Source organism: Hyla sarda, chromosome 4 (assembly GCF_029499605.1).
Source record: "Hyla sarda isolate aHylSar1 chromosome 4, aHylSar1.hap1, whole genome shotgun sequence".
NCBI classification, from domain to species: domain Eukaryota; kingdom Metazoa; phylum Chordata; class Amphibia; order Anura; family Hylidae; genus Hyla; species Hyla sarda.
In genome coordinates, this window is record NC_079192.1 from 411,585,001 (window position 1) to 411,608,891 (window position 23,891).

The following is a 23,891-nucleotide window of genomic DNA, read 5'->3' on the forward strand; positions in this document are numbered from 1 at the left end:
GACAGTTCCTGAGACAGACAGATGTCAACAGAGAGCACTGTGCTCAGACAGAAAAATTCAAAAAGAAAATAACTTCCTGTGGAGCAATCAGCAGCTGATAAGTACTAGAATGATTAAGATTTTTTAATAGAGGTAATTTACAAATCTTTTTGACTTTCTGGAACCAGTTGATTTGGGGGAAAAAAAATAATAATGATGTTTTCCACCGGAGTGCCCCTTTAAAGATTTATTGAGAAGAGATGGTGATTAAGCTCAGTTCTTGTAGATGTCATGGTGATAAAACGTACACAATGTTGTAATAGTCTCATTCCATTTGGCCAGGCTGTACTTGGAGATCCGCCACAGAGGAGACGAGCCAGGGAATTAAATATGAGGATTTGTGGTGGTTGCTAATACAAATGTATTCTATTGAGCGATAGGATTCAGACCAGGGACAATGCCCTTGTTGAAATATGTGTTGCTGCAAGTATTTAGTTGACAACCAACCTCTGACTCCCTTAGCAGCACCCACTTTTGATTCCTTGACTCATAACAAAAATTGGCTGAGACAGAATTAGTGAAGGGAAATGTTTTTAAGGTGTTCTACTCCCTGGGTTCATACGTGATCATTATTTGGTCTTTATTTCTACTCTCAGCGGCCATCTATTCAACCATGACCCAATTTAGTGGCTTCCAGGTACCCTCCCCAAATACCACATGCTCAGGATCACTTGTTAGTATTTGGCCCTCATTTCGGTCAATATGTTTACCTCAAAACCAGGAGTGGGTCCAGAAAACTGAAAAATTAGCAGATCTTTCCATAATCTTGTGGTGGCGCATGAGAGGACACTGTCTTGTGGTAGTGGAGGGTAGTTAGGGTGTTGCTGTTCAGAATAGTTAAGGGCGCTGTTAACCCTTGTCACTTGTGACGCCAGGGTGAGGGTAAAATGCTGTGTTTCGTGGCAGGCCTATTGCCACCCTTCCCAAGAGCAATAGGTGATTAAGAAATAAAAGATTGTCCACAACCGCTGTTAACTGAAAACTTGCAGGAACTTTTACTGAGGAGTTTCTGTGCATGTAATAATAATAATAATAATAATAATAATAACAGTCCAGATAACAGAGTCTCTATGCATATAGCTGAGCAGCGATTGACAGTCGGTTGGGATCAGATAAGCCCAATTTAGCTTCTGAGGAATTGTATTGCAGAGATCCGTTGAATTTAGGGGAATAATTAGGTCCAGTGATCTTGCGCTGAGTAGCGGGGAATTGTTTAGTATGTCCACTGTGCTTTAGGCCTAGGCCGCAAGGCTTTGGCCTAGTAAATCGTCTTGTAAGCTGCGGAGGTCCTACCTCTTCCAGAGTCAGCAACCCAAGAGAGGGATCAAGATGGCGCAGGTCCCTTATATGGGCAGGGGCCGGCTGTTTTGGATTGGTCCATAACAACTGTCACTCACCGTTACAGTGCATTGTGGGTGAACACGTCACGGGAACCTCCAAAAAGGTCCTAATGCAAAACCATAGAGTTTCAACCTGATCACGTGATCCGCAGGTCCTACTACACTACAAACAGGTAGATAACAAAATATATACATCTTTATTCCTATACTTATGTTTATATTTGATAGAACCGCTATTTAGTCATTAACTAAGTGTGAGGTGACAAGGGGAAAACTACACAAGAGGGACCCCGACGTCCTAGGGACTCTGACTATGGGGACCTCTATACAGGTAGCGTATACAATACGGTACCGGGACACCACCATTGTTTCTGTCAGTCCCACTTCTGGTTTTGACTATAAATGCTCACCTAAATGAGGACCAAATACTGAACAAAGATCCTAATACTGAGTAGTCCGGCCACACATCCCTGGTCTTTAGGCCAGTTTAAGTCAAGTAAGGGCAGAGAAAGAAGAAGGAAAAAAAAAAAAAGGAGAGAAAGTTAAAATCCTCTCGCTACGTTAGTAATCAGATGTTTGTTTTTTTTTTGTTGTTTTTTATGGTGGTAAAGACCAACAGGAAAAAAGCATAAACATTATAAGATTCAGCATAGAAAAAGGAAGGACGAAAAATGGCTGAGGTTCTAGACAGAACGATCTGCAAGGTCAGAGATTCTTGTTTGGAGGTCACCATTACCTGGTATAGTGTTGTCCAGAAAGAATCCTAGGAATCCGCCTACGAACATACCTGTGGTCAACAGCACCAGAATGACTTGGTCTAGTTGAATGATTCCTATTCAAAGATGAAAATACAATCAAAAGTCATGTTTTAGACTCTGCTGGACGTTCTATCTCGTTGGGTTCTCGAATAGGATACAGCAACGAAATGCTGGGAACCTGAATAGAACAGAACCCCATCAAAATAGAACACGAGAGCGGGTACTCCGCTGCTCCAGCGTTTGGAACATTTTGCTCCGAACACTTGGAGCAGGTGGTGGGGGTCATGACGTCACACCATGAGGGGGCGTGGCCTCGACATCACGACCCACGCTGCCCGCACCCAGCGTTCTAAATGATTGCCAGGTGCTGCAAAGAGATCACGGGGATCCCTTCTGCAAGACCCCTGCGATCAAACATCTTATTCCCTATCCTTTGGATAGGGGATAAGATATCTATGGGTGGAGTACCCATTTCATGCTGAATTTGTTCAGGATATGACACAATCTAAAAGTGTACGATTATATAACAACTACAGAATTAAATTGTTGTGGATCTTTACCCGTCTCTAGAAGTGCCGTATTATTGTTCACCCAGTTTGGGATAGTAAGGCCGCAAAATATGGAGAATCCAACAATGAATATGTTCCTTGAGGAATTCATATCGGCGTACTGCAAGAGTAAAAACACAAAAAGCTATTTCCAAATATTCTTGCCTAGAAATTTTGACATTTGACAGACTACAAACAAACCCTTCGCGTAGTCTGACCATGAACATATGTAACTCAAAGAATAATGAGGGATGGAATAACATGGGGCTACAGTATCAAACACTAGAAATTCCAGACTATTGGACAACCCTAGGAATATTTTGGTTGGACATTTGGTTTACTAGTCCTTTGGCTGCTAAATATGCTATCGGATTCCAACGGAACAGCCCAAAATGATCTTCTCCGTCAATGGATGGACTGTTTTCGGTCAGCTATCTTTCACTCACCTGCAAATTAGACATCCCGACAGCAGCTATTACTCCAAACATCACCAGAAACATCCCACCGATCACTGGATTTGGGATTGTGGCAAAGACAGCACCAATTTTACCAAACACGCCCAAAAGCAGCATCATTATTCCACCGGTAATGATCACCATTCGACTGCCAACCTGGAAAACAATGGCAGACATCAGACTGGCTTATCACGGAGACATCTGCTGCCAAGGCCACATTATCGCAGTTGTAGTCCATTCCTAAATTCGAGTCATACCAACTTATGAAAAATTTGTTCAACTTGGCTCAAAACACTTGAATATTTTTTTTCTATGCCTAACTTGAGTTGCTCAATCATTGTTAGATAGACTCTGTGCCGAGGTCATTATATAGGGAAGGGGAGGCTGATCTGCTATTGTCTCATCTGTATACTGGTCGATCACTTTCCAGCATCCTCTTTCATCAATGGAGGAGGGCATTTTAGGCCTAGTGGCCAGACTGAAAACTGAAAGATTTCAGATTTAAAAAAAAAATAGATTTCAAAAATGAAAATTGAAAAAAAAAAAAAAGAACACACAAACAAAAAACACACACAAAAACACACAAACAGTCACCCAAAAAACTTCAACACATACTCTTGTGATTCCCAAGGCGCCGACATTTTCACTATACGATGTGGTCCCATTTCCGGTACCCCAGGCTCCGGCCAATAAGCAGCCGATCCCTTCTATCCCGATTCCTCTGTTAATTGCATGCTTTGGCGGGGGTGGTGCCCCAGAAAGACGGGCACACGCATGGTAATCTCCCACCGACTCAACCATGGATGAAATGACTCCGGCCAAGATGCCAAACACTCCTTCCAGACTGACGGTAGGCATCCCCCATTGGCCTGAAAAACAGAGTTATATATGGCTGTGACTGAAGTAATACGTAGCACAGAGGAAGGGAGACTAACACAGCTGGCCCTGTAAAATGGGACCGAATTGAACAAGTCTATCTTCGATTTGTTTCGGTCTGAAAGATTTTGCATTGCAATTAATCATGGCACCAATAGGAGCTATGCCCAGCTTGAAACACGTTGAGGGGTCTTCATTTTTATTGACATGTCTATTGGGGGTTCATTTTGGGGATTTTAAACATGATGGATTAAAAGGGGTACTCCGGTGCAAAACAATTTTATGGTTCCAGAAAGTTAAACAGATTTGTAAATTACTTCTATATAAAAATGTTAATCCTTCCAGTACTTATCAGCTGCTGCATACTACAGAGGAAGTTGTGTAGTTCTTTCCAGTCTGAGCAGTGTGCTCTTTGCCGCCACCTGTGTCTGGAACTGTCCAGAGCAGGATAGGTTTGCTATGGGGATTTGCTCCTACTCTGGACAGTTCCTGACACGGACAGAGGTGTCAGCAGAGAGCACTGTGGTCAGACTGGAAAGAACTACACAACTTCCTATGTAGTATAAGCAGCTGATAAGTACTGGAAGGATTTAGATTTTTAAATAGAAGTACATTTACAAATATTTCTGGAGAAAATAGATATGAAAAAAAAAAAAAATGTTTTCCACTGAAGCATCCCTTTAAAGTTTGCTTTTTAACCTTCAACATCTATTTTTTTGGGAGCTGGAACCTCTGTTTCTATTGTTTGCACTTTATTTTGTTTCCATCCGATTAAATTAAGTACAAATTCCAACAAAAGATTTAATCCTCTTTACTCCAAATGGATTTATCTCTTGTGAAATGTTGACTCAAGAACCCTCCGCAAGATGACAATGTTATCATCCAGGGTAAAACTCCCAACGCCTGTGGTAGACACCTGAAGAGATTCCTTTTGTTGTACGTGTGACAAAACAGAATATTCATGGAAACAGGAACTCCCCCCCCCCCCCCCCTATAGACAGTCCAAGAGGTATACACCTATATGATATACACCTTAGCTGTTGAAGAACCACATTTGGAAGAGAAGGAAAGCAGTTCTGTTGAATAAGATCTTCGATTCAAACGAAGGAGGAAGAACAAAGTTTATTGTTTTGGACTTCGTAAAAATACTTTACATGAGAAGAATTCAAGAGGTCATAAAATTCAACTACGGAGATAGGACTGCGAATGTAACATCCTTGTCTTTGGTTGGACATGAGGATTTCGGAAATGGAGATACCTCTGTGCAGAGGATGTGATATAAGGAGAGGGAGGCTGACCTGCTATTGTCTTATCTGTATACTGGTCAATATTGAATTTCAAGCCACCAAGGAGTGTACATAGTCGTAATGGCTAGATGTACTGGATCCCATCAGATCGGGATTTACATAGCATTCCTGTAACTACAATATTAGTGGGTAAATCAATTAAAAAACTTCAAAGATCCTATTCCAAAATTTACAATAGGGCCAGGGATTGCTTTCTGGTTTTATTGTTCAGGATTCTGGGAAACTCAATAAGTTTCTTCCGGGAGAGATACAATAATGGTTGGATTAGTAATTTTTATGGTTAGGTCTATGGCCATCCATTAAAGGGGGTTCTCCAATGCCCTGGCTTCCGGAGCTCCGCTGTCACACCCCCCTTCCATAGACTTTAGTTGAGGGGGTGGGCGCGACGTCACGAGGGGGCGGCCTCGAACACAGAAGCCCGCACACAGCATCCGGAGTAGAATAAACTTCCGGACGCTGCGAGCGGAGCTCCAGAAGACAGGACAGTGGAGAACCCCCTTTAATGGCCAGAGACATCTTATCCCTTATAAAATGTCTGATCGTGGGGGGGGTCTTACCACTGGGACCCCCCCGCGATCTCCATGCAGCATCGGCATTCTATGCAGGGCTGATGCTCCAGTCTCAGAAACCTCTGTGTTTCTGGGACTGGAGAAGTTACAACACCCCCCCCCCCCCCGTTACGTCACACCACGCCCCCTCCATTCATGTCTATGGGACCTCCCATAGAAATGAATGGAGGGGGCATGGCATGACGTCACGTCTCCAGTCCCGGAAAGGCAGAGGTTTCCGAGACTGGAGCAGCAGCCCTGCATAGAATGGGATCGGGGATAAGAGGTCTTTGGCCGGAATACCCCTTTAATGACTTGTTATATCTATGGGATTATTAAGATCAAGAACGTCACTGGTTTATAAGGTTCTGCAACAAATTAGGCATTCATTATTATCGATACCTGGATAAGGAAAGCGGAACCACGGAGCTAGAGACAAGACATTCCCTTTGACATCAGTACGAGCAAAATACCCATAAGTCTCCGGTTTGGAGGGGAGGACACTGGTGATAGTCAGAATGTAGCAGATTAACCAAGAAATGGAGATACCAAGAAGAACCTGAGCAAGAGAAGACGACATTATAAGGAATACATCTTAGAACCCACCACTCCTTGAGTAATCCTCTAAATAAAGTGTAGTTTCTAATTTTCAAGTTAAAGGGGGTTTTGCAGTGAAAACTAACGTATCCCCCATCCACCCAGCTGAATTTTGATTGCAGCTCCGGATGTGATTAAAGTGTAAGATACGATACTTTGGAACATAAACACATTACAGAATCTTTTTGCGTAAATTTCTTCCATGTCCCCATAAGCCAGTAAAACTATATATTTATCGCTCTCTCTCTCTCGTAGTGTTGAGCACAAATATTGGTAATGCAAATTTTTATTGCGAATATCGGCACTTCGTGATTTCGTGAATATTTAGAATATAGTGCTATATATCCGTAATCACGAATATTAGTTTTTTTGTGGGGTTTTCTCACATGCAAATTTTTATGTGAATTTTTGCATGAAAAAAAATTGAACCAACATAATATGCGAATTTCGCGCTCATAGGACAAATATTTGTGTCAATATATTCGTGAAATATCGCTAATTCGAATATGGCCCTTGCCGCTCATCACTACTCTCTAGCTCTCGCTCTCTTTAGCTCTCTCTTTCTCTAGTAGTGTTGAGCACGAATATTCATCATTTAAATTTTTAATCAAGAATATCAGCACTTCGCGATTTCGCGAATATTTAGAATATAGTGCTATATATTCATAATAAAGAATATTCGTTTTTGTGTTTTTTTCACATGCAAATTTTTATGCGAATTTTCGCATGGAAAAAAAGTGAACGAACATAGCAAATATGCGAATTTCGCGCACATAGGACGAATATTTGCGAAATCTAGTGAATTCGAATATGGCCCCTGCCGCTCATCACTGCTCACTAGCTCTCCCTGGCTCTCGCTCCCTCTCTCGCTCTCCCTAGCTCCCTCGCTCTCGCTCCCTCTCTCTCGCTCTCCCTCTCCCTAGCTCTAGAAGATGGTCACTTTACCGGAAAGATTTGGAAGATGTGTGATCTGGAGAATTGCCACTTCCTGTTACTTTTCGAGTAGTACGGGATTAGGAGAGGAACGTTCCTTAGGTACTGAGAGAACAAAACGATGAAGAACGTTGTCCTGGATAAGACAGAATCAAAATAGATCAGTAAAAATTGGTATTTACATAGGATCATGGCAAATTTTTTAGATTTTTTTTTTCCCCCCAAACCAACTGGTGCCACAAATGTTTACAAATTAGCAAATTACTTCTGTTGAAAAATCTCAAGCCACCCAGTACTTAGCTGCTATAGGCTCCACAGGTCATGTAGTCTTTCCAGTCTGACCACAGTGCTCTCTGCTGCCACTGCTGTCCATAAAAGGAACTGTCAAGAGCAATATAGGTTTTTCTGTAGGGAATTGCTTCTGCTCTGGAAAGTTCCTGACACGGACAGAGGTGTCAGCAGAGAGCACTGGGGTCAGACAGGAAAGAACTACACAACTTCCTGTGGAGCATACAGCAGCCGATAAGTAATGGAAGGATTAAGATTTTTTTAAACAGAAGTAAATGATAAATTTGTATAATTATCTGGCACCAGTGGATCTGAAAACAACTTTTAATCTATGGAGCACCCTTTAGGGTGAATTTTGTAATAAAGGGTTGTAAACAGGTAGGTTCCCCTATGATACCCTTGTTGGAGCCAGCATGGTGGCCAAACCCATTGGAACTTCAATATTAGGTACGGTATATAATTCCATTGACTTACATGATCGAAATCCCCCAGTGGGTTCCCGCTTTGTCACCAGCCGACTCAAAGAGGGGAAGAGCGATGAGAGTTATAGTCGGAGCGATTGTCAAGGGACCAATAAACCTCATGAGGAAGCCTATCAAACCGGAAAATCCAACTACGATTTGAAAGCAGGATGCAACCATAATGGCGCCTTGAACCTGGAAGAGATGGATTGAAGATGGCGCTATAAAATGGAATAAAATAAAATTCTGAAAAGCTGCAGTGTTTCATATTGGCCACTAGATGTCTCTAGAACAGTCCGTTTAGAAAAGAGAACCATCTTACTTTATGGTTTGCTGTGAAACTAAACAGTATTGCTTAAAAGGGGTACTCCGGTGGAAAAATTATAATTATTATGATTTTTTTTTAAACACATTTTATTAAAAAATCTTTATCCTTCCAGTACTTAGCTGCTGTACGCTCCAAAGGAAGTTATTTTCTTTTTAAATTTCTTTTCTGTCTGACCACAGTGCTCTCTACTGACACCTATCCATCTCAGGAACTGTCCAGAGTAGGATAGGTTTTCTAGGGGGAGATTTGCTCCTGCTCTGGACAGTTCCTGAGATGGACAGAGGTGTCAGCAGAGAGCACTGTGGTCAGACAGAAATGAAATTCAAAAAGAAAAAAAACTTACTGTGGAGCATACAGCAGCTGATAAGTACTGGAAGGATTAAGATTTTTTAATGGAAGTCATTTAAAAATCTGTTTAAAAAAAAATAATTGTTAGTTCAGTACCCCTTTAACTTTCACTACGAATTTCTCTAATTGTACACTAAAGCCTATCGGTCCTAGAGCGGTGGTTTTGAAACTGTGGACCTCCAGATGTTGCAAAACTACAACTTCCAGCATGCCCGGACAGCCGTTGGCTGTCCGGGCATGCTGGGAGTTGTAGTTTTGCAACATCTGGGAGGTCCACAGTTTCAAAAACACCGCTCTAGAGGATGGAGATTGTCAGTGGTTCCCGGTAAGTTTTGGCCCATTCTGGCCACCCTGTTGGGGGTATATGCCCTTCAGGTCCCTATAGAGGAGGAATGTTTTCACAAACAGGGAAATAATATACCATAAATTAGTCACGGAGACGCCCGGATGATTCGCAATGTTTTGGTATTTCAAGGACAGACTATGGACTTTGTCACATATTTTCTTAGTCGTGATGACCCAAGTCTATCACCATACAGCCCATGTTTACATGTTACGTTCAGCCGAAAGATGCGTGATCCATAACATAGTTACATTACACATGGGTGATCATGCGGGAAACTACAAAAAATATTTACTTACTATACTGTATATTAAGGATTTTTAGTTTGTATTATATACCAAAAAACTTCAGTGCAGCATAGGCTATTATTAGAGCTTAATGTAGAGGTTCGTTCTTGTGTATGCCTTGTGCTTACCTGTATTAGCTGATGTTGCAGGCATGGGATTTTCAGTCGCACTGAATAGCGATTACATCACAAACTATTTCCTAATGCTGCCTAGATTTCCTGGGAATTCTCTAGTTTTGAGAGAGAGGGGGTGGAGTCTGATCACTGCACCTGCTCATCTAATTAGGCTGCTGGTGCTGAAGGTCACCCAGGTGAAATGATTAGACTTATAAGTGGGTTGGGGTCAGTTCACACTATGTGCCATTTTGATGCTTTTTCTTATACAAAGTGTGTTTTTTGGATAAAAATATCATGAGGAGAAAATAATTTGACCTTTATTTAGAATTTAGGTGTTTTATGGAGATTTGAAGTATTTCGGCTGTGTTCACATGTTGAAAGTTTACTGCATTTTTCACAAATTACTTCTACATTTTGGCAGTTTTGGCTGCCATTTTCCAAAATTACAGTAAAAATGACAATTGCGTTAAAATAGCACCCATTTTTGCAAAAATAAATAAATAAAAAATCCATGGCAAAAAAAAATAAAAAAATGCTGCGAATAAAAACGGCCTCCGGGGAATTGTGCAACTACTATAGATCCTGATCTCATCGAGACAGCAGCAGCAGTATATAGATAGAGCTGAAAGAGGTTTATAATTACTATATATTGTGATCCTATTAGAGAAAGCAGCAGCAGTATACAGATAGAGCTAGAAGGGGAGGGGTATGGGAGCTATTAGGAGCGATTTGATTGGCGATTATGTCATCCTGTAGTTCACAGGATGTTAGCTGACCACTTCCTCTTACACATTAAACATTGTGATTTTCTGTGGGTCGGGCTGGTGATCACATGACCTAGTTACAGTAATTCATGGATGCAGCTGTGCTGGAATAAAACAGATGTAGGACTAATAATGGGGAGTGTGCGTGATACGGGCAAAAACTAATCCAGAGTGCCGGACAGCGTCATACACCACATTACCTCCCGTATCCGTGACTGCCAAACATCCACAAATTCTGGCGACGTTGCATTCACCAGGCTGGCATTTTGGGTCCATTCTGGGCATCTCCACTTGGGAAGCGAGAGCATGGCAAGGGTCGGGGTCAAGAAGGTAAAAGTTCCTCCTTGTAAGATCGGTAACCTACGGAACAAACAAAACAGGTCATTGGGTAAGCGACACTTAACACTGCGTCTAATTATCTTTTTCTTAAAAGGGGCATTCCAACTTTAAAGGGGTAGAGGATAAGATGTCCGATTGCTGGGGACCCCCGCAATCTCGGTTGCGGCACCCCAGACATCCGAAGTTCGCTCCGTGCCGGATGACTGGCGATGCAGGGGCGGAGGCTTGTGACGTCGCGGTCATGCCCCCTCAATGCAAGTCTATGGGAGGGGGCGTGGCTTCCGTCACGCCCCCTCCCATAGACTTGCATTTAGGGGGCGTGGCAGTGATGGCACAAGCCTCTGGCGCTGCACTCTATGCTCTAAAGGAACGCCAGGTGCAGCAGGGAGATCCCGGGGTTCCCAGTGGCGGAACCCCCGCGATCAGACCTCTTATCCCCTATCTTTAGGATAGGGGATAAGATGTCTAGGGACGGAGTACCCCTTTAATGTCCTGTCCATGGGACTTTTCTATGGGGAGAATAAGGAATCCTCTATAGGTCCTTGATGAATTAGAGACTAGACTTTCGGTAGAAGCCCCACTATAATACATCATCTAGTGAATCATCCTTATTCTCGATAGTTATTGATGTATCAGTGAACCGGAGAAGTGAAATATTAAAAAGCGCTTAAAGCAGTGGTTCTCAACCTGGGGTACAAGTACCCCCAGGGGTACTTAGCAATTCTTCAAGGGGTACTTGAAAAAATAAAAAAAATTAAATCAGTAATGGCAGCCACAGCCACTGGTTACTGGTCTGGACCACTTTGAAAGAAATGCTTGGCTGACGTCACTTCACCGTGGAGTGGAGCAGGAGGACAGCAAAGGGGAAGTTCGGGCACTGAGCTGCTGTGGGCCGTTACTACCATCAGCTTTGTTGCTCCACTGCCCCTGCCGACCGGGGACCTACTGCTGTGAACGAAAGCAATAGGTCCCCAAACCAGAGGAGCACCATAGCGGGACAGTATGGTAGCCTACAACTATATATGGGGGCCTACATCTATATATGGGGCACAGAGGGGGCCTAACAACTTTATGGGGATGCAAAGCGGGTACTATTGCTGTGTGTGACAATACACAGGGGGAGTTTGTAAATAGGTGGGTATTGTACTGCAGAAAGAAGCCTAAAATGGTTGTTTGGCTGGTTCTGTGGATAAGTCTTGTATGGGAGAAATCTTCATGGCGGTCTAGGCCAGATCGTGAAGAAAAGGAAAAGTAAACAACTCCGGTTAGAGAAGACGTTACCTGTAATTCGGGGGACTGGGGAGATAGGGAGAGGAACAGGGGGACTTTTATAGAGGAAAGTAAAGCATATGAATTATACTATAATCATTAAAAAAGGGTCTCTAACATGGGGTACAATTTTTGGGGAATTGTCTGTCAAGGGGTAATCAGGCAAAAAAGGTTGAGAACCGCTGGTTTAAAAGGGACAGTACCCCCTTTAAACTGATATGGTTAGCTCAGTTTAGCAAGATCCGAGCGCTCGTTCTCAGGTGTCGTATACTCGACTCTTATCGAGCAATTTGCTTTTATGACCTCTGGTTGTAAAACAGCAAAACATAAAAGACTGACCCGATGGAGCGCCATGTCATAGAGACAGCGTTACCTTGTCTTTTGTAAGATCATTGAATGGAGAAGCTCACCTGACCCCAAAGAGAACCTGCAGGAGAGTGCAAATCCCGGAGACGAAGAAGATGGTGCTGATCAGGTGACTCTGTGTCAGGGGGTCATGGGTCAAGCACAGGTCCGTGGATAAGATCAGTGGGATAGCGACAATCCCCCCCAGGGCGGTCAGATAATGCTACAGGGTAAGAACAGAGACAGATCATTTGACTTATCGGGGACCACTATGGCCAACATTACCGCTCCGATGGGTTGTCATGAGACTCACCTGGATACCCAAGAAGATGCACAAGTACCAGGGGGGCACGTCCGTCACAGTATACGCCAACTTGTTCCGGTCGTTGTCCATCTGACCAATTGTTTTCTTCTCCAGGCCGGGGTCTTTGGTATCATATGAGGACATGATGTTATAATGATTGACATCTTCTATCTGCTAAACAAAACGAACTTTGATTAGAGGTCAACGGGCTGATGGCACCAGATGGAACGTTATTACATTTTATGGGCTTTGGAAGGTAGTCAGGTCTCCTTCAAGGTCAAAGAATATCAGGTTCTCCAGCCTTATAATAAAACCACCATGGATTTCTGAACGCTCCTCTTCGTGTCCTCAGGGCTTCACCTGTTACTGCAGAAGCAGTTTGTGCTCCAGAGCTGCTCTCCGTACACGTTCAAACCATAGTCAACCATTTTGTGAGGTACAGACGTTTGCTTACTGACCCCAAAAATAAAAATTGTACCATTCTCCCTCCACACTGATAACATATCTGGTAAAATGCCATTGTGACATTATGTGATAAAAAGGAACGCACTGTGTAACCCAAGTGTACATACAACACTTATCCTGTACTGATCCTGAGTTATATCCTGGATTATACTCCAGAGCTGTACTCACTATTCTGCTGGTGGAGTCACTGTGTACATACATTACATTACTTATCCTGTACTGATCCTGAGTTATATCCTGTATTATACTCCAGAGCTGTACTCACTATTCTGCTGGTGAGGTCACTGTGTACATACATTACATTACTTATCCTGTACTGATCCTGAGTTATATCCTGTATTATACTCCAGAGCTGTACTCACTATTCTGCTGGTGAGGTCACTGTGTACATACATTACATTACTTATCCTGTACTGATCCTGAGTTATATCCTGGATTATACTCCAGAGCTGTACTCACTATTCTGCTGGTGAGGTCACTGTGTACATACATTACATTATTTATCCTGTACTGATCCTGAGTTATATCCTGTATTATACTCCAGAGCTGTACTCACTATTCTGCTGGTGGAGTCACTGTGTACATACATTACATTACTTATCCTGTACTGATCCTGAGTTATATCCTGGATTATACTCCAGAGCTGTACTCACTATTCTGCTGGTGAGGTCACTGTGTACATACATTACTTATCCTGTACTGGTCCTGAGTTATATCCTGTATTATACTCCAGAGCTGTGCTCACTATTCTGCTGGTGAGGTCACTATGTACATACATTACATTACTTATCCTGTACTGATCCTGAGTTATATCCTGTATTATACTCCAGAGCTGTACTCACTATTCTGCTGGTGAGGTCACTGTGTACATACATTACTTATCCTGTACTGGTCCTGAGTTATATCCTGTATTATACTCCAGAGCTGTGCTCACTATTCTGCTGGTGAGGTCACTATGTACATACATTACATTACTTATCCTGTACTGATCCTGAGTTATATCCTGTATTATACTCCAGAGCTGTACTCACTATTCTGCTGGTGAGGTCACTGTGTACATACATTACATTACTTATCCTGTACTGATCCTGAGTTATATCCTGTATTATACTCCAGAGCTGTACTCACTATTCCGCTGGTGAGGTCACTGTGTACATACATTACATTACTTATCCTGTACTGATCCTGAGTTATATCCTGTATTATACTCCAGAGCTGTACTCACTATTCCGCTGGTGGGGTCACTGTGTACATACATTACATTACTTATCCTGTACTGATCCTGAATTATATCCTGTATTATACTCCAGAGCTGTACTCACTATTCTGCTGGTGAGGTCACTGTGTACATACATTACATTACTTATCCTGTACTGATCCTGAGTTATATCCTGTATTATACTCCAGAGCTGTACTCACTATTCTGCTGGTGAGATCACTGTGTACATACATTACATTACTTATCCTGTACTGATCCTGAGTTATATCCTGTATTATACTCCAGAGCTGTACTCACTATTCTGCTGGTGAGGTCACTGTGTACATACATTACATTACTTATCCTGTACTGATCCTGAGTTATATCCTGTATTATACTCCAGAGCTGTACTCACTATTCTGCTGGTGAGGTCACTGTGTACATACATTACATTACTTATCTTGTACTGATCCTGAGTTATATCCTGTATTATACCCCAGAGCTGTACTCACTATTCTGCTGGTGAGGTCACTGTGTACATACATTACATTACTTATCCTGTACTGATCCTGAGTTATATCCTGTATTATACTCCAGAGCTGTACTCACTATTCTGCTGGTGGGATCACTGTGTACATACATTACATTACTTATCCGGTACTGATCCTGAGTTATATCCTGTATTATACTCCAGAGCTGTACTCACTATTCTGCTGGTGAGGTCACTGTGTACATATATTACATTACTTATCCTGTACTGATCCTGAGTTATATCCTGTATTATACTCCAGAGCTGTACTCACTATTCTGCTGGTGAGGTCACTGTGTACATATATTACATTACTTATCCTGTACTGATCCTGAGTTATATCCTGTATTATACTCCAGAGCTGTACTCACTATTCTGCTGGTGAGGTCACTGTGTACATACATTACATTACTTATCCTGTACTGATCCTGAGTTATATCCTGTATTATACTCCAGAGCTGTACTCACTATTCTGCTGGTGAGATCACTGTGTACATACATTACATTACTTATCCGGTATTATTCTTTGGAGCTGCACTCATTTATAGACAATGTGAGGAGAGGTGACCCCGCCGCACTCACCTCTGGTCACATCTCCTGTGTATATCTTGGCAGGCGCACTGGTATAATCATCCTACAATTTATAACTACAATAACTTTATACAGGCGATCAGATTACTATCATAACATTGAAACTCTGCCGCAGTAACTAAATAGACACAGTATGGTGCGAGAAGAATATTCATTTATTTAGCTTTTTGTGATTCACTACCAGACTACTACCACTGCAGCAGATTGCTGTATGGACAAGATGGCCGCCATGTATCCCAAGTGTTTGCTGGTGAACATTTCCAAAAACCTTGTACGAGTCAAAATGGAATTATACACATAATAGGAGAGATTTATCTAAACCCAGGCAGACGAAACGTTGACCAGTTGCACATAGCAACCAATCAGATCAGTCATTTTTCAAAGGCCTTTAAAAAAAAAAAAAAAAAAAAAAACACTAATTGGTTGCTATGGGCAACTGCATCACGTTTCCTTTACACAGGTTTTGAGAAACCTCCCACATCATTTCTAAATTTCCCTGTAGATTTTTGAGCACGAAAATACATTACCACACATAATAAGGCCATAGTGTGCCTATAAAAAAGGTACCATACAGTGTCCCCAAAATATATACATATACTACCTATAGAATGTTGCCATATAGTGCCCACAAAATACAGCCATACAGTGCCCACATAATACCTGTATAAAAGGTGCCATACAGTGCCCACATAATACACCCATATAATGCCTATAGAAAGGTGCCATACAGTGCCCACATAGTACACCCATATAATACCTATAGAAGGGTACCAAACACTGCCCACATAGTACACCCATACAATGCCTATAGAAAGGTGCCATACAGTGCCCACATAGTACACCCATATAATACCTATAGAAGGGTACCATACAGTGCCCACATAATACACCCATATGCCTATAGAAAGGTGCCATACACTGACCACATAATACCTGTATAAAAGGTGCCATACAGTGCCCACATAGTACACCCATATAATACCTATAGAAGGGTACCATACACTGCCCACATAATACACCCATATAATGCCTATAGAAAGGTACCATACACTGCCCACATAATACACCCATATAATGCCTATAGAAAGGTACCATACAGTGCCCACATAATACACCCATATGCCTATAGAAAGGTGCCATACAGTGCCCACATAATACACCCATATGCCTATAGAAAGGTGCCATACACTGACCACATAATACCTGTATAAAAGGTGCCATACAGTGCCCACATAGTACACCCATATAATACCTATAGAAGGGTACCATACACTGCCCACATAATACACCCATATAATGCCTATAGAAAGGTGCCATACAGTGCCCACATAGTGCACCCATATAATGCCTATAGAAAGGTGCCATACAGTGCCCACATAGTACACCCATATAATACCTATAGAAGGGTACCATACACTGCCCACATAATACACCCATATAATGCCTATAGAAAGGTACCATACACTGCCCACATAATACACCCATATAATGCCTATAGAAAGGTACCATACACTGCCCACATAATACACCCATATAATGCCTATAGAAAGGTGCCATACAGTGCCCACATAGTGCACCCATATAATGCCTATAGAAAGGTGCCATACAGTGCCCACATAGTACACCCATATAATACCTATAGAAGGGTACCATACACTGCCCACATAATACACCCATATAATGCCTATAGAAAGGTACCATACACTGCCCACATAATACACCCATATAATGCCTATAGAAAGGTACCATACACTGCCCACATAATACACCCATATAATGCCTATAGAAAGGTGCCATACAGTGCCCACATAGTGCACCCATATAATGCCTATAGAAAGGTGCCATACAGTGCCCACATAATACACCCATATAATGCCTATAGAAAGGTGCCATACAGTGCCCACATAGTACACCCATATAATGCCTATAGAAAGGTGCCATACACTGCCCACATAATACACCCATTTAGTGCATAGGAAAAGCAGCCATAGAATGGCCACATAAGACAACTATATAGTGACAAAATAATACAGCCAGTTATGGTCTTTATAGAGGTGCTATATAGTGCCCACACAATACAACTATATAGTGCCTATACAAGTTGCCATGATGTGCCCATATAATACAGCCTTTAATGCCTATACAGAGTTGTCATATAGTACCCACATAATACTGCCATATAGAGCACACATAAGACATCCATATAGTGCCTATGCAAAACATCCATACTAGTCTCTATAAAGAAGGTACCATATAGTGCCAACATAAGACAACCATGTAGTGGCTGTACACGGTGCAATGTAGTGTATACATACCAATACCATAGGATGCCCACATATTACAGCCATAGAATGCCTATACAAGGATGCCACACGATGCCCTCATATAAAAGCCATAATGGGATATTTATCAAAACCTGTGCAGAGTAAAGGTTGCCCAGTTGCCCATAGCAACCAATCAGATCGCTTCTTTCATTTTTCAAAGGCCTTGTTTAAAATGAAAGAAGCGATCTGATTGGTTGCTATGGGCAACTGCACCACTCTTCCTCTACTCTGGTTTTGATGAATCTCCCCCATAGTGTCCACATATTAGAGCCATATCAAATGATTCCCCCTGAGTTATTGTTCCCTGAAATCTGCCCCTCAGGGTATATTCAAAATCTATTTTTATTATACTAAATGGGGCAGTTCAGTATGAGGTTGACCAGTTGTCCATAGCAACCAATCAGATCCCTTCTTTCAATTTTCAGACACCATTTCAAAGAAGCTGACTGGTTGCTATGGGCAACTGGGGAACTTTTTCCTCTCTACAGGTTTTGATAAATCTCCCCTTATGTCCCTCATTCCCCAGGGGTGCAAAACAGTTTTTTGATCCATTTAAAAATGTTTAAACAATTTTCCAAAAAAAACAAAAACTTCCTCCCCGCGAGCAGGGACCCCGTACTGCTCAGCAACCTATACAATACAATACAATGCTATATATGTATATGGTAAAGGATAAGGAGGAGTTTTCTTGGAGCAGTTTTTTTTTTTGTGCACAAGTTCTGCGACATTTCACTTGGAAGACTTTTCGCAATCGCGGAGGATTTTCTAGGCTGGTTTGTGAAGTGGTAAGTCATTTACGATGTGCGACTTAACACAACGATGATGCATCACCACAAAGACCAAAAATTAAAAAAAATTAAAAAAAATAAAAAAATCACCTCCCCCCAAAAAAACCAGACAAGTATGGGTCTGTTCACACAGCAGAATTTCCGCCTCAAATTAAAGCCCATAGGGGGAGATTTATCAAAACCCGTCCAGAGGAAAAGTTGCCGAGTTGCCCATAGCAACCAATCAGATCGCTTCTTTTTTTCAGAGGCCTTTTCAAAAGTGAAAGAAGCGATCCGATTGGTTGCTATGGGCAACTCCGCAACGTTTCCTCTTTAAAGGATAAATCTAAACCACCCCCTCTTCTATGGGATTCCGCACCCCATTCACACTTCTAAATTTCGCCTCAAATGAACGCCCAGTACACTTCTATGGGAATCCGCACTCCCATTCACACTTCTGAATTTCCACTTGCGGAATTCCGCAAGCGGAATTCCGCAAGTGGAAATTCGGAAGTGTGAATGGGAGTGCGAAATCCCATAGAAGTCTATGGGCTTTAATTTGAGGCAGAATTTCTGCCGTGTGAATAGACCCCCAAAGCCTCCACTAGGCATAGATTCCCCCAAAATGATGCGTTCTGACCTCAAACGTGGGGTTGTCCCGGCCGCTGCTCTCCTTCTCCATGTCTCCAGGTGATTGTGATACTGATCAGTCACAGCTCCCGGCTCATCCCCAGCTGATCTCAGGCTCCGGCTCCTCTTTGTTTCCCACCACAAGTCAATCAGTAATGAATGAGGAAAAGTAATTGTGTGATTATGTAAAGCAGCACAGCAGAGCCGAGCGAGTTCCTGCTATGTCATCATCGCTCGGGGGTGAACCTAGCCTCTCTGCTGCCTGTCATGCCTCTCCGGTGCCAGCAGAACTCATGATGCCCAGGACCATGATACCTGGTAAGGAGCACAGAGGCAAGTGTGTTCTGTCTACAGTCCAGCATGGCGGTGGGAGTGCCATGGTCTGCATGGGTGCTGCTGGCACTGGGGCTACAGTTCATTGAGAGAACCATGAATGCCGACATGTACTGACCCTCAGAGACTGGGCCGCAGGGCAGTATTCACACATGGTACCGACCCCAAACACCTCCAAGACCACCACTGCCTTGCTAAAGAAGCTGAGGGTAAAGGTGATGGACAAGCAAGTCTCCAGACCTAAACCCTACAGGGCATCTGTGGGCACGACTGGTTCTGCCTAGAGCGCCCTCTTGATGGGGGCGCCGCTCTGCACGCTGCAAGAAAGTTAGTAGCCAGCTAGCATCCAAAGCCCCCACCCAGCCAGCACCACCATGTCACCCCAGTAGTAAGGAGATTACATGAGGAGGGGGTTTGTTACAGTGTGTCACCCCAGTAGTAAGGAGATTACATGAGGAGGAGGTTTGTTACAGTGTGTCACCTCCAGTAGTAAGGAGATTACATGAGGAGGAGGTTTGTTACAGTGTGTCACCCCAGTAGTAAGGAGATTACATAAGTGGTGGGTTTGTTACAGTGTGTCACCCCAGTAGTAAGGTGATTACATAAGGAGGGGGTTTGTTACAGTGTGTCACCCCAGTAGTAAGGTGATTACATGAGGAGGTTTGTTACAGTGTGTCACCTCCAGTAGTAAGGAGATTACATGAGGAGGAGGTTTGTTACAGTGTGTCACCCCAGTAGTAAGGTGATTACATGAGGAGGGGGTTTGTGACAGTGTGTCACCTCCAGTAGCAAGGAGATTACATAAGTGGTGGGTTTGTTACAGTGTGCCACCCCAGTAGTAAGGAGATTATATGAGGAGGAGGTTTGTTACAGTGTGCCACCCCAGTAGTAAGGCGATTACATGAGGAGGAGGTTTGTTACAGTGTGTCACCCCAGTAGTAAGGAGATTATATGAGGAGGGGGTTTGTTACAGTGTGTCATCCCAGTAGTAAGGAGATTACATGAGGAGGAGGTTTGTTACAGTGTGTCACCCCAGTAGTAAGGCGATTACATGAGGAGGAGGCTTGTTGCAGTGTGTCACCCCAGTAGTAAGGTGATTACATGAGGAGGGGGTTTGTTACAGTGTGTCACCCCAGTAGTAAGGAGATTACATGAGGAGGAGGCTTGTTGCAGTGTGTCACCCCAGTAGTAAGGTGATTACATGAGGAGGGGGTTTGTTACAGTGTGTCACCCCAGTAGTAAGGAGATTACATGAGGAGGAGGCTTGTTACAGTGTGTCACCCAGTAGTAAGGAGATTACATGAGGAGGAGGTTTGTTACAGTGTGTCACCCCCAGTAGTAAGGAGATTACATAAATGGTGGGTTTGTTACAGTGTGTCACCCCAGTAGTAAGGAGATTACATGAGGAGGAGGTTTGTTACAGTGTGTCACCCCAGTAGTAAGGAGATTACATGAGGAGGAGGCTTGTTACAGTGTGTCACCCCAGTAGTAAGGTGATTACATGAGGAGGGGGTTTGTTACAGTGTGTCACCCCAGTAGTAAGGAGATTACATGAGGAGGAGGCTTGTTACAGTGTGTCACCCAGTAGTAAGGAGATTACATGAGGAGGAGGTTTGTTACAGTGTGTCACCCCCAGTAGTAAGGAGATTACATAAATGGTGGGTTTGTTACAGTGTGTCACCCCAGTAGTAAGGTGATTACATGAGGTTTGTTACAGTGTGTCACCCCAGTAGTAAGGTGATTACATGAGGAGGAGGTTTGTTATAGTGTCACCCAGTAGTAAGGAGATTACATGAGAAGGTGGTTTGTTGCAGTGTGTCACCCCAGTAGTAAGGAGATAACATGAGGAGGAGGAGGAGGTTTGTTACAGTGTGTCAGTAGTAAGGAGATCATATGAGGAGGAGGTTTGTTACAGTGTGTCACCCCAGTATGAGGAGATTACATCAGTGGTGGCTTTGTTACAGTGTGTCACTCTAGTAAGGTGAATGCATGATGAGGAGGTTTGTTACCCCAGTAGTAAGGTGGGGCGTGTCAAAGGACGGAGCCAATGGACAGGGTCAAGGGGTGGCAAAATTAGCTTTTGCCTAGGGTGGCAAATATCCTTGCACCAGCGCTGTCTGTGGGGCATTCTTAAAGGGGTACTCCAGTGGAAAACTTTTTTTTTTTTTTAATCAACTGGTGCCAGAAAGTTAAACAGATTTGTAAATTACTTCTCTTAAAAATTCTTAATCCTTCCAGTACTTAGCTGCTGTATACTACAGAGGGAATTCTTTTCTGTCATGACCACAGTGCTCTCTGCTGACACCTCTTTCCATTTTAGGAACTGTCCAGAGCAGCATATATTTGCGATGGGGATTTTCTCCTGCTCTGGACAGTTCTTAAAATAGACAGCAGAGGTCAGCAGAGAGCACTGTGGTCATGACAGAAAATAATTCCCTCTTTAGTATTCAGCAGCTGATAAGTACTGGAAGGATTAAGAATTTTTAATAGAAGTAATTTACAAATCTGTTTAACTTTCTGGCACCAGTTGATTTAAAATGTATATGTGTGTGTATATATATATATATATATATATATATATATATATTCCACCGGAGTACCCCTTTAAACACAAGGTACTTGTAAAGCTCTGGAGACCTCTGTGCACCTGTATATATGTGACAAGAAGCCAGTAGGTTTAAAGGACCTCTACAGAGAACCACCAAGAATTGTGCAGCAGTATATATGTTGATGTAACCACTAAGTTTGAAGTGCCTCTATGGAGGATCACCAAGATCTGGGCACCAAGTTTAAAATTTTACTGTGGAGGAGAACCATGCGCCTGTATGTATGTTACGGGGAAACCATCAAGCTTTAAGGGCCTCTATGGAGAACCGCCAAGATCTATGCACCTGTATATATGTTATATAAAAACTATTAAGCCTGAGTGGCCTCTGGAGCACCGCCAAGAACTGTGCATCTGTATATATGTTGATGTAACCACTAAGTTTGAAGTGCCTCTATGGAGGATCACCAAGATCTGGGCACCTGTATATATTGATGTAACCAAGTTTAAAGTTTACTGTGGAGAAGAACCAGGCACCTGTATCTATGTTACAGGAAACCATCAAGCTTCAAGTGCCTCTATGGAGAACCACCAAGATCCGTCTACATGTATATATGATGATGTAACCACCAAGTTTGAAGCCCTTTCAGGAAGCGCCACTAAGAACTGTGCTCCTGTATATATGTATGTATTTCATGAAACCAGAAAGCTGAAAGTGCCTCTATGGAAAAGCGCTGAGAACTAGACACCTGTAAATATGTTAATGCAACTGTGAAGCTTGTAGGTCCTCTATGGAGTAAAGCCTTGTTGAGTTATTCGCAACAACTGTGTAAATTATTGCTGCACCAGAGTTTCCCTACCAAGGTGCCTCCAGCTGTTTGAAAACTCCCAGCATGCCCAGACAGCTAAAGATTGTAGTTTTGCAACAGCTGGAGGCACCCTAATTGGGAAACACTGCAACAGAGCACAAGATAAGCACCAACCCCACAAGGCTGTGTTCACACGTTACGGTTTTACCGCTTATCTGTTGTTGCGATTTTTCCGAAATGATGCTGTTTTACTGGTTTCACAGCTGAAAGTTTGTTACACTGTATCAGAAAGCAAGCAACTCTATTGACACAGTGTAGCAATCCCTCAGCTGTGAGAAGTTTTAAAGGGGTATTCCAGGAATTTATATATATATATATATATATATATATATATATATATATATATATCAACTGGCTCTAGAAAGTTACAGATTTGTAAATTACTTTTATTAAAAAATCTTAATCCTTTCAGTACTTATGAGCTTCTGAAGTTAAGGTTGTTCTTTTCTAAGTGCTCTCTCTGATGACACCTGTCTTGGGAAGCGCCCAGTTTAGAAGAGGTTTGCTATGGGGATTTGCTTCTAAACTGGGCGGTTCCCGAGACAGGTGTCATCAGAGAGGACTTAGACAGAAAAGAACAACCTTAACTTCAGCAGCTCATAAGTACTGAAAGGATTAAGATTTTTTAATAGAAGTAATTTACAAATCTGTTTAACTTTCTGGAGCCAGTTGATATATTTATAAAAAAAGTTTTTTCCTGGAATACCCCTTTAAGTCAAGAGGGGGGTAATCAGACTCTAAGATCTTCCCATTTACTGACAGCAAGCAGAGATTTGCGCAAATTTTTGTTACAATAAAAAAAAAAAAAAAAGATTTATGCAAAAGACAGTAAAACTGAAACATGTGAACACAGCCTTAAGGCGCCGCTTATCTTCAGGGTTCCGAAAGGCAGAGGCCAAAGTATTGCGAAACGTTGCCTGCGAATGAGAATTCCATTTTTTTTCTTCACCTGTACAACAATACTGCCACCTGCTGGCCACAACTTACACTTCCGTAGGGTTCTGTTCACATCATGTAGCAGTTATACTGGAGGAAATGTGCAATATA

The 23,891-nt window shown here is 42.5% G+C and overlaps 1 protein-coding gene across 11 annotated transcripts in view; it reads right to left on the reverse strand.

The window, feature by feature from the left end:
• LOC130267662 (solute carrier family 23 member 2-like) overlaps positions 1-23,891 on the reverse strand; it is a 42,225-nt gene that overhangs the window by 2,958 nt on the left and 15,376 nt on the right. For 3 of the 11 annotated variants that reach the window (XM_056517730.1, XM_056517726.1, XM_056517721.1), the window contains exons 2-11: positions 12,603-12,764; positions 12,355-12,512; positions 10,537-10,696; positions 8,164-8,345; positions 7,414-7,537; positions 6,274-6,430; positions 3,756-4,009; positions 3,132-3,296; positions 2,698-2,806; positions 2,116-2,211 (exon numbers count right to left, since the gene is read on the reverse strand). In XM_056517730.1, coding sequence (XP_056373705.1) covers positions 2,116-2,211; positions 2,698-2,806; positions 3,132-3,296; positions 3,756-4,009; positions 6,274-6,430; positions 7,414-7,537; positions 8,164-8,345; positions 10,537-10,696; positions 12,355-12,512; positions 12,603-12,737 — 1,540 coding nt within the window. In that variant the 5' untranslated portion in view covers positions 12,738-12,764. Of the gene's footprint in view, positions 1-2,115; positions 2,212-2,697; positions 2,807-3,131; positions 3,297-3,755; positions 4,010-6,273; positions 6,431-7,413; positions 7,538-8,163; positions 8,346-10,536; positions 10,697-12,354; positions 12,513-12,602; positions 12,768-15,367; positions 15,389-17,691; positions 17,844-19,107; positions 19,353-19,593; positions 19,612-23,891 lie in introns of those variants that run through there. The other 8 variants (XM_056517731.1, XM_056517722.1, XM_056517728.1 and 5 more) reach the window with 8 other exon arrangements.